The sequence below is a fragment of the Cebus imitator genome, unplaced genomic scaffold (genome assembly GCF_001604975.1).
Source record: "Cebus imitator isolate Cc_AM_T3 unplaced genomic scaffold, Cebus_imitator-1.0 Scaffold4, whole genome shotgun sequence".
Taxonomy (NCBI): Eukaryota; Metazoa; Chordata; class Mammalia; order Primates; family Cebidae; genus Cebus; species Cebus imitator.
This window is the reverse complement of record NW_016107319.1, coordinates 16,048,616-16,060,662: the sequence shown is the minus strand read 5'-3', so window position 1 is coordinate 16,060,662 and position 12,047 is coordinate 16,048,616. Positions and strand designations below refer to the sequence as shown.

Genomic DNA, 12,047 nt, shown 5'->3' with positions numbered 1-12,047 from the left:
TGACCTGGCAGGAGAGATGAATTTTCTTGTCTACCATGGTCCATTGTTTACTCAGCAAGTATTTGTTGAGTGACTACTTTATGGTGGACACTGTGGATATGGTGATGAACAAGATAGACTTGACTCTTGCCCTCATAGAATTTAGATCTAGTGGGAAAGACAGATGTTAACACACAATTTGTATGGCTATTAGAGTATATAATGAGTGAATGAGGAAAGGCTTATTCATAATTAGCATATGAATAATCTTGAGGTCTTTCATTCATCCCTATATGTTGCTGTTAAATTCTGTTTGCTTATTTTTTTGACACAGGGTCTCACTGTGTCACCAAGGCTAGATTGCAGTGATGTGATCTCAGCTCACTGCAAACTCCACCTCCCTAGCTCCTCCTGAGTAGTTGGGACTGTAGGTGTGTACCACCACACCCAGCTAATTTTTGTATTTTTTGTAGAGATGATGTTCTGCCATGTTGCCCAGGCTGGTCTTGAACTCCTGGGCTCAAGTGATCCACCTGCCTCAGCCCCACAGAGTGCTGCAGTCACAGGTGTGAGCCATCAAGCCTGGCCTCTGTTCATTTTTCTTTTACCACAGTATCATTCTCAATGGACTGACTTTCTCTAGTTTTCCATTTCTTTGTGTAAATAATCACTATTCTACCAGAATTACAACATGTTCTTCTATTTTGTTTGAGACAGAGTCTTGTTCTGTCATCCAGGGTAGACTACAGTGGTATGGCCATGGCTCAGTACAATCTTGAACTCCTGGGCTCAATCAGTCCTCCTGCCTCAGCCTCCTGAGTAGCTGATACTGCAAGTGTGCATCACCATTCCCAGCTAACGTTTTACATTTTTTGTAGAGACTGGGGTCTTACTTTTTTGTCTAGGCTGGTCTTGAACTTCCAGCCTCAAGCCATCCTCCTCTCTCAGTCCCAAAAACTGTTGGGATTATAGGGTTTAGCCACCATGCCCAACCCCAATATATTCTTAACATATGACTCATCATTTCTTAGCCCCAGAAGTTTTAATCGTTTTCCATTGCTCTCAGTAGTCCTTTATCTAGCATTAAGCCTTCATGTAAATTCTTATTTCTAGATTTTCTAGATTAAAAATGGAAATATCCTCTGGATAGGGAGGTACCAAAAGGTTTCCCTAGAGTGGTGGTTCTCAGTCTTGACTGCTGATAGAGTCAGTTGGGGTATCTTTTTAAAAACAAACAAAAATAGAATCTCACCACTTCCACTGCAGATTCTGATTTTATCAGTCTGGTGTTACTGGTGGAGGGTGTCCAGGTTCGTGGCGTCTTGAACAAAGAATTGGACAAAATGCACAAAGCAAGGAAAGAATGAAGCAGCAAAAGCAGAAATTTATTGCAAATGAAAGTACACTCCACAGTGTGGGAGCAGGCCTGAGCATAGAGGCTCAAGACCGCTGTTACAGAATTTTCTGGGGTTTAAATACCCTCTAGAAGTTTCCATTGGTTGCTTGGTGTTTGCCCTATGTAAATGAAGAGGGTGAAGTAAAGTTACAAAGTCATTTACTTGGTGTATGCCCTGTGTAAATGGAGCGGATATTTCCTGTCATAGCTGAAGCATTCTATTTGATTTAGTTCTAAGAAGCCCTTAGGCTCCCTGCCTCCAGATCCTATTCTCCTGCCTCACTGGGATGGGACTCAGGCATCAGTATTAAAAAAAAAATGTTTTTCAGTTATTTTAGTGTGCAGTCAAGATTGAGAACTGTTGTTCTAACTATAGGGCAATCTATTTCAACCATCATCTTTCTTGCTTGAAATTTCCTCTTGTATTCTGTCTATTCTACTACTCATCTTCAAAGCTTACCTTAATACCTACTTTATTAGTGAAGCTTTTCTTCACTATTTCAGTTTATCCTATGATAATTTGTCTGTCCTTTGAATTAGTATTTCCTAGCTCTATGTCAATTACACATTGCTTCATGACTTTTTTCATGTTTTGGTAGGCATATTTATTATCTTTGATTTGTTTTGCTTAAATATAAGTGTACTTTTTAAAATCTTTTCCACTGTATTTCAGCTACTTAGGGGCAGTATATGTGCCATTATATTTCCATGATACAGTGTTTTGCATATAGTTAGATTTAAATATTTGCTAAGGGACTGAAATAATATGGTTAAGAATTTGAGCCATGTCATATTGCCTCAATGACAAGTAGATTGGGCCTATCAATTTGAACAGCAATAGCTACATCAAAATAACATTTTGCAGCAAATCAGTAGATCACAGTGTGTGTGTGTGTGTGTGTGTGTGTGTGTGTATGGTTTTGTGAATTACAATCATCTTTCAAGCTCCACTTTTAAGTAATTCAGAACCTGCCACTTTTTACCATGTAGGATTTATTCATTGACACTCTAATTCATTTAGCCTTGTTTATTTGTAGGGCACCTGGAAGATAGGTACCTAGTTTTCACTCTCTAGAGAGATCCCCTAAGTAACACTGAGGTATCTTGCAGGGTTGAAAAGGAAAATGCCCTCATTGTCCAGGAAGGTAGCATAAATGTTCAATTATAAATGATCAGTAGTTTGGTCTGTGGTCAAGGGAAGAATATATATATCCTATGCTTAAAGTTGTTCAGCTTATAAAATATACCCACTACAATAAAATGAAAAATTCTTGATTTCAGCATGAGAGTAGAACAAAAGCTGTCGTTATGTTTGCTGCTGTAAGTAATGAAGTATAGTTGATGAGTTTGAGACCCATAATTTTACTGAAAAAAAAAAAAAATTTTTTTTTTTTTCGAGGCAGGTCCTCATTCTGTCGTCCAGGCTGGAGTGCAGTGGTGCTATCTCGGCTTACCGCAATTTCTGCTTCCTGGGTTCCTGCCTCAGCCTCCTGAGTACCTGGGAGTACAGGCGTGCATCAGCATGCCTGGCTAATTTTTGTGTTTTTTGATAGAGACGAAGTTTCACGATGTTGGCCAGGCTGGTTTTAAACTCCTGACTTTAAGTGATCTGCCCGCCTCAGCCTCCTAATGTGGTGAAATTACAGGTGTGAACCACTGTGGTGGGCCAGTTTTTTGTTAAGAAGAAATGTGCAGTCATGGAGTAGCACATGTATTATTTCTTTCTCTTACATATGAAGAGCTGATATTTTGAAGTTAATATAAACATATACAACTTCTTATGTATTTTTTAGACTATGTACGTATCAATGAGGTTAGTAGAATCCTTTTCTAATTGAGGGACATGATATACATGTTGAGAGATTATAATGTTATGATGAAAATGCTAGATTGGAATGTTTCTTGTAATGAGCTACTGTAACTGAATTTTGTTTTTCTAGTATTCCTCAAGGTAAACTCTATATCTTTTTCTATGATTTTCTTTCTTTCGGTTTATTTCTATTTATTTTTTCCTTTTGAATTACTACTACTTTTTTCTTTCTTTTGAGCCATTTCAGCTTCTGATTTTCTGCAAAAGTTACATTTGAAAGAAAATCTAGTGTTTTCAAACAACTATGCATAGATAGTATAAGTAATAAGTCTGTTATAAAGAAATTACTCATGCTCAGGAATAATTGCTGGTTGCTAAATAGGAATCACAAAATTATTTCCATGGAATAATGTAGCAAAAAATTATATATTTGATGGTGTTTACTTTATAATGCTGCTATAAAAGAAGAAATTACCTGGCTTGATTTTATAAGGAGTGTGTGTGCATGTGCTTGTATGTCAATGGGTATGTGTTATCTAATACGTATATTATTATCAGGCTCAGCATCTTACTTTTTGGAAGAAGTATGGTGAAAATAAAACAGCCTGAAAGTGTTACTGGAAACAGAAACTCTGCTGGTGGGATTCTCTAAGTTCTTCATTTTTCTTCTGTAGGTTCAGTTAATGCTCTATACTTATCTGTCCACGGAATTCATTGGTACGGTAAACATATATAATACCATTCGGAGAGTCGGAACAGTGCTTCTCATCATGCACACGCTGAAGTACTACTATTGGGCAGTGAATCCTCAGGATCGAAGTGGTATCACCCCAAAAGGATTAGGTATATCTGTATATTACTAAATGCAAATCAGGATTTAATTTTTCATTTTGTTTTAACCAGTACTGTCATATTATTTGGGCAGTTTCTCTATATTCCATTATGGTAAAATTTTTTTAAATCTCATTGATAATGTTAATAGTTTGTCCTACATTATAGTTTCTAGAGGTTAATAACTTGCTACTTGTGTGGAAGAAGAATACTTGTGCTGGTATGAGTTGTTGGGGGAACAAATATGACTAGGATGGTTGTTGTAAGGCACTGAAAATGCTGAGAAATTCTTAATTAGTTTTTAGTAATTGATATTGAGAATTGATTATCACAATGACATTTGTAGAAATGGTGTTTTGGAAATATGGGGGTTTCTTACAGAGTAGGAGGTATCTGCTTCTCTTAAAGATATAATTATTAAATTACAAAATGTTAGTAATTATTTTCTTACATAATGAGGACTAACTAGCTGAAAGGGTAATATTTATTCATCATGTCCAGAAGTTCATGTTAAGGGGTCATAATAGAACATTTGACATATAGTGGCTGTTTTGCTTGTAATTATTGCAATCTCCTTGGAATTGGCTTACATCAAAAAGGGAGGTATCAGCTTGTATAAACTGGCAGTTTCAGATACAACTTGGTGTAGATATTCAGAATATGGCCACAGGACCGAATTTGTCTTGCTGCATTTACCATTTCTGCGTTGGCTGTTTTTACATATTCTTCCCCTTTGTAGTAGCAAGCAGCCAGTCCACTTTCACATCCATAATAACTTAAATCCAGTGTAAGAGCATCTGCCTATATAAAATATTTCCAGTGAAAGTCTCTTTTAGTCTCTTTCTTGCTCATTGGCTTTCATTGTATCATGTGTCCATTTCTGTGGTTAGAATTGTTCTGATTGCTTAGAAATGGAGGCATCCTATACCTTGGAGACATGATCTGAGAGTGAAGATGACTTCAGTCACTTGGTAAAAATTAAGGACTGTTGCTTGAAATTAAGAAATAGATGCCGAGGAGTCAAATAACATGCATTCTGATTGTAGTAAGAGGCTTTGGTTGTTTGCGATTTACAAAGATTGTCACATTTGCATACTACTTTTTATATCACTTTCAAAATAAGCTTGGTTTAGTCTCAGATAATCTGGTATCTATAATTCAGCAAGCTATGAACTTTTTAAGCTGGCAAGGTGTGGCAGATGTAGACCTGGTCAGAATTTTCTGATGATTATTTCATGGTGCTATAGGTGTATCATGTACTGTACTAGGTGCTAGTTTTGTATTCTTGCCTGCCTTTCATAATTGGTTAGTGACCTTGGGAAAGTCTCATTCTTCAAATGAGAGAGCTGGACAAATTTTGTGATCCTATTCTAACTCTAGCCTATTTTTGTTTTTTTGGTCTAGGAATCATATGGAAGAAATTTTAAACAATTTTCTTCCTATTTTCATTGATCTGTTCAAGGTCATGGTGGTCCTAAGCTTTGGTGGTCTAAGAACTATCTGTAAATCGTGATTATTGGGGGTAAATTATAAAATATATGAGGCAAACAGGTCACTAACTTAGGATCTTAGAACAATGAGTATTTGGTTTCAAAAGCTTTCTACTTGGAAATTAAATGTTTGAGACATGAAAATTAATTTAATGTGAGCCATGTGTGACCAAGGACTTTTCTAAGCAGAGAAGGAGGTGTCAGAGGCAGTCATCATGTTTCCCTTCTTCATGAATGATACCGTGTGGTGAGGGATTCTTTTTCAGATTTTTGTATTAGCCTATATAATGATAACAGTAGAAGAAATGTTGTCATACTGAATTCACATATAATAATAATGTTGAAAATTTAGATTTTCCTTTGTTTTTTTTTTCTTTTAAACATTTGTTACTTTACTAACACTCTCAGAGTCTGAAAATAAGTGCATTATTAGTGAATACAAATTTTATTTGTTACCTCATTTTTATGTTTTGGACATTCACCTATTCAAAGTACAAACTTCTTCATTGTAGTTTCAACATAACCTGTTTTGTATGTTTGAAATATTGTGTATACGATGCATGTAAGATTGAACACTTGTCTTTCTAGAGGCATAAAATAAAAGAGAGGTCATTCTTTTAGGGGACTGACCGTTATGTTTCTTACAAACAAATGGAAAAACTCTTGGGAATAAGAATTTTATATTTTGACAGCTTTGAGTGTATATTTTTCATATACTAAATGTGTATGTGTATATATATTTTTAAAGATGGACCACGACCTAATCAAAAAGAAATACTTTCTCTACGAGCATTCTTGTTGATGTTCATTAAGCAATTAGTGATGAAGGTGAGTTCACATTGCGTATCCCATAGCATACTGTATATTGTAGCTTATAATTTCAGATGAAATACAATCTTGGTTTATTTGTCCTTTGCTTGGTTACTATGGTTACAGATAGGAAAATACTTTGAAAGATGTTTCCATGTTTGTTTTGGTTCTTTTTTGGAGCCTATATGGATATAAATTGCTGCAGAATTGGGGATTGGTAGTTGTATTTTATGTTATATAAAGTTCTTTAGTAGCTCAAGTGTGTTGATTCATTTAGCAAATATTTACTGTGTTTCTGTTAGTATTTGGCACTATTCTTTGCATTGGCAATACAGTAGTCAACAAAACTCCTAAAGGAGGTTTCATTTTTATCAGGCTCCTTGTAACTGGCATTCAGATTTTAAGAAATAGTATTTCTGTATACATGTACCTGGTAGGTGTATGAGCCTTTAGAATTGGTCACATTTTGTCCTTTTCCATTTTATTACAGGTAAAGTAAAATTAATACTCTAAAGAAGGCATTTTACTTTTATAAGATAGGAATATATAAATGTACTTGTTGCCAATGTTTTTTTCAGTATTTTCCTATATGATTTTATAATGCTTTATTAGTTGTCACATAAGATTATGGCAAGTGAACGTAGCTTTTAGTATACCTTTCAGATTCAGATACCTTATTTCCATTTATTAAAAAAAAGTATCCTTTGAATTGTCTCTGTTTTGTTGCTCGTTCCTCGTGCATACTGTTTTTTGTTTTCCAATTTGTTTCTTCTTGTTTTTTTTTTTTTTTTTTTTTTTTTTTTTTTTTTTTTTGTTTTTTCCATATTTTTCTCTTAATTTGGAAATTTTCCTTGTTATTTTATTACCTTTTTTTTTCTTATATACTGATAGAGTAGGTTGAAATTTTTCATACTGAATTCATGTTTAAAAGTGCAGTGTTTTGTATTTTTTCCCCCGGTGAGATTACTGTTCAATTTTTAGGTGCTTGACACTTTAACTTGATAATTTCAGAAACTGTTCATTTTATTCTCCACATGTAATTTTCAGTCGAAAAGGTGTCTTCTGTATTTAGAGGAGTAGTAGGTGTGGATATTAGTTTTTAATTTATCATTATTATTTTTGCTAATGTCAGGATTCTGTAGCTTTAGTAAGTAGGCTATCATATTATATAAGGTGTTGAAAGCAGGAAGCTGATGTTAAATCTCTTTTGACCTCTACATTGTCTGGAATATTGATGTCTTTAGTGCTTCCCCAAATGTTTGTTTTAAATTTAGATTCTCTATTACATTTTTATATTTATACTAGCTGACCAACTTCACAAATCTATGTGTATAATTTCTCTTTAAACATTTTTTCATACATAAACATAAGATATTATGTATTATGTTTTTGAAGGATTCTGGAGTAAAGGAAGATGAATTGCAGGCCATTCTTAATTACCTACTGACTATACATGAGGTAATGTTTGAATTTTATCTTTCAAAATTTTATTTTTTGAAACTACATTAGACTTTTTTTAAGAGTAAAAATTAAAAAAAAATCTTCAGTAATTATATAACTGTAATGGGGAATAAATTTGTCTAGGAACTAAAGCCTAGCAACCTTCATTTAAATATCCTTTATTATCACAAGATGGATCTTGAGAATAATCATGAAAGGCTTTAAAAAGTACTAACAGAGTTCACTGAATTAATAGTAAAGTATACCAAAGTATACAGAAACCAGTGTACCAAATGAAAAAATAGATTATAAAAATGACTGAAAATGATTGGGTTTTAAAAATTTATAACACAATCTTCCCACTGACTTTACATGTTCAAATATTTAATTAACCAGCTCATTTATGGTGGGATTTAAAATGTGTTTGAAAGGGAGATTGAAAATTAAATAGGTAGAAATAATTGTTTTTGTCTTTATTTTTTAGCACCAGGAAAATGTAATATATGTCAGTTGCAATCTAACCTCTTTTTCGTTAGGTTTTTACCTATAATTAGTAAAAATTAGGAACTGATGAATATATCATAGCATTTCAAATGATAATTTGTACTTCTATATTATAATTAATCTCTTGTGAATTAATAAATATATTTTAGTATGGAGTAGTGCCTTAATTTTTAAATTTGGGATAATGTTAATTATCTCTTTGTTAATTCCAGAATAAAAGAATGGCTTAAATTTTGTGATTGAGTAATTTTGACTCCAAATCATTAATGATTATGATATTTTTTTCTTCTTGAATAGGCAATCCTGTTTTTAGATTTTACTGACCAAATATAATATTTGAAGAGTTTTCAGGTGAATTTCATAGTGATCATATGTGTGATTTTATTTTTATTAACCCTAAAGTACTGAATAAAGTACTTTATATGAGGTAAACTGGAAGTCACAGTGATTCCTTATTGTTGGGAAAGTTTCAGGTCCTCCAAATAACACTTCCAAAGATTCAGTGTGCTAGCTTGAGATCATCTGTTTAACTTACTGAAAATTAGGAGTACAAGTGGCTTCCATAGCAAAAATTCCAAAGCAGTGAAGGAAAACTAGAATCAGGGCAATCAAGTTAACTAAACTCTGTTAACTGTTTGACTTTTCCTTTTTGGGTCAGTATTATCTAAGTTGGCTGTAATGATATGCATACATAATGGCATATGCAACAAAGGTCATGAAGGTTTTTCCTGAAGATTTTTTTGGGGTCTAGGACTCATATATGTTTCTGTGCTGGTATTCTGTAACTGTTTTCAAATACTACCACATATTAGTAGTATGTTGATGAAGTAAATGTTTATTGGTTTTCCTTATAGTGATGACAGTTAATACTATATATGAAAACTATCCAATTATCATTTCTCACAAAGTGTTCTTTTAGAACTAGTTTCTTGAAAGGCACAGTGAATAAAATATTCCAGGTCAAATAAGTTTAAGAAATGATACATAATATCTTGCCCCTACCACCACCACCAGATTTGCAATATTCAGTTAGCATTTTAGAAGCTCTAATATATTTTTCTGTAATAAAGAATAACCCCTCCCCACAATTTCTTGATATATAAGCCTTCCTTAAATAAATTCCTGTTGGATATACTGTTTCTATAGATTATGTTTTACAAAATCTTGATTCAATATAACATGAAAAGGTATTTTATTTCTTTGATTAAGAAATTGTTTTGAGGCCAGGTGTGGTGACTCAACCTGTAAATCCCTCCTTTGGGAGGCTGAGGTGGGCAAATCACTTAAGGCAAAGAGTTCGAGACTGGCCTGGCTAACATGGTGAAACCTTGTTTTTACCAAAAATACAAAAATGTGGTGGCACACACCTGTAGTCCCAGCTACTAGGGAGGCTGAGGCATGAGAATTGCTTGAACCTGGGAGGCAGAGGTTACAGTGAGCTGAGATCACACCATTGCACTCCAGCCTGAGTGAGACAGAGATACTCTGTTTTTCCCTCAAAAAGAAATTGTTTTGCTGTTTTATGTATAGTTTGAGTTATGGAGGTGAATGTGTGCAATTAAAGAACACAATTTATTACAAATAGATATATATCATAGATATGTCTACTTATATTTCTAATGTTGAAATTTCTATTTCAGAGGTATTCAGCATTCAACTAAGTTGTTTTTTCCTCATTTTTAAAAACAAATTTTCTAAAATGATTATAGGATGACAATCTAATGGATGTCCTACAATTGCTTGTTGCATTAATGTCGGAACACCCTAACTCTATGATTCCTGCTTTTGACCAAAGGAACGGGTTACGGTAAGAGTTAATATATCAAGAGTTTTTAATGTATTTCATATAAGGGATAAGTTTGAAAATATTTGAAAGCTTCTTAAATATGAAAACTATTATTTAAACTTACATGTGAAATGAGTTTGTAGCATGAAATGAGTTAAGATTTAAGACCCATTTATAATCATGCATGTTTTCAATGAATATTTATAGAGGCAGTATTACTATTTGTTACTATTTAATTTGTGAGGATGGATAAATGATTTCAGTATTTTGTATGGTGAATGCTATTAGAGAGCTACTATATTATTGACTTCTTTAGCAGAATTATCTTTAGGTCTTAGAGTAGTATTAAATAGTGTTCAATTGTAATCCAAGATAAGCTCTCTATCCTCCCTTTATAATATCACTTCTTCCACCTCCCACTTCTGACTCAGCATTGTATTAGTGTGCTTAGGCTGCCATAATCAAATACCATAGATTGGATGGCTTACACATCAAAATTTTGTTTCTCACAGTTCTGGAGATGGGAAATCCAAGTTCATGATGCCAGTGGGGTTGGTATTTGATGAAGACTCTCATCTTGAGTTGCCTACCTCTTCTTCCTTCCTATGTTCTCACATAGCAGAAAGAGAAAGAGAGCATTTGTGAGCTTTCTGGTGTCTCTTCGTACAATGACATTACTCCTATTGGATTAGAGACCCTCTCTTATGATCACATTTAACCTTAATTACTTCTTTAGAGGCTCCATCTCCAAATACTAATGATAGGGCTTTAACATATGAATTTTGGGTGTATGCAAACATTTGGTCCATAATAATTATCAACAACAAAAACAGAATACCTTTATTTTACATATAAAAAAGTTAAAAATCTTTTGTTTAATGAAAAAGTGGGCAAGAAAAGTTTAGCAACTAGTTTGCTGAATGATGAGCTACAGAAACTAATTTAATTATTGAGTTATAATAAATTCACACAGGGATTTTTGTTTTCTGTTTGTTTTTAAGACAGATCTCCCTCTGTCACCCAGACTGGAGTGCAGTGGTACAGTCACGGATCACTGCAGGCTTGACCTCCTGGGCTCAAGGGATCCTCTTTCCTCAGTCTCCTGAGTAGCTGGGACTACAGGCGTGTGCCACCATGCCTAGCTTATTTTTAAAATTTTTTGTAGAGATGAGGTTTCACTATGTTGCCCAGGCTTGGTCTTGAACTTCTAGGCTTAAATGCACATTGATCTTCTATTACAGATCCATTATTTGGTATCTTTCAGTGCTCATTCTCTATAATATAAAAAGTGACTTTATTCATTATACTTAAGGGGTTTATTTCAGAATTCTTCAGGAAAACAACCAAAAGAGTGTGTGTGTGTATTTGTGCGTGTGTGTGTGTGTGTTTGTGTGTGTGCACGTGGGTACTCACTAGAGAGATTTATTTTAAGCAATTGTTTTACACAGTTGTGGAGGCTGGGAAATCCAAAGTCTGTAGGATAGGCAGGCTGACTGGAGACCCACAGAGGAGTTGATGTTGCAGTTCAAGGTCAAAGACAGTCTGCTGACTGAATTTTCTCTTTCTCTGAGGCAGTCAGGCTTTTTTTCTGTTAGGCTTCAGCTGAATAAGACCTACATACATTATAAAGGCTAATCTGCTTTACTCAAAATCTACTGATGTAAGTGTTAATCTCATCCAAAAAATACCTTCAAATATCTAGAAAAACATTTGACGAAATATCTTGATACCATGGCTTCCAGTTGACACATAAAGCATTATAAGAGATAAATTTACAGTTTATCATTTATTGATAGTTTTACTGTTAAAGTATTCCGTATTTTCCCTCACACTGTCTAATAATTATTACTTTGAACAAGCTTGCTATGAACATTCATGTACAAGTATTTCTATGGACATATGTTTTCACTTATTTTGAGTATATACCATACTTATGAATGTAATGGCTAGGTCATATGATAGCCGTATTAACACAAAACAAACGAGGCTTATAAATACTTG

The 12,047-nt window shown here is 33.9% G+C and overlaps 1 protein-coding gene across 1 annotated transcript in view; it reads left to right on the top strand.

The window, feature by feature from the left end:
- LRBA (LPS responsive beige-like anchor protein) overlaps positions 1 to 12,047 on the top strand; it is a 727,560-nt gene that overhangs the window by 109,583 nt on the left and 605,930 nt on the right. Inside the window, exons 14-17 of the mRNA XM_037740751.1 lie at positions 3,860 to 4,028; positions 6,255 to 6,334; positions 7,712 to 7,774; positions 9,970 to 10,067. Of these exons, the coding sequence (XP_037596679.1) occupies positions 3,860 to 4,028; positions 6,255 to 6,334; positions 7,712 to 7,774; positions 9,970 to 10,067 (410 nt within the window). The remainder of the gene's footprint in view (positions 1 to 3,859; positions 4,029 to 6,254; positions 6,335 to 7,711; positions 7,775 to 9,969; positions 10,068 to 12,047) is intronic.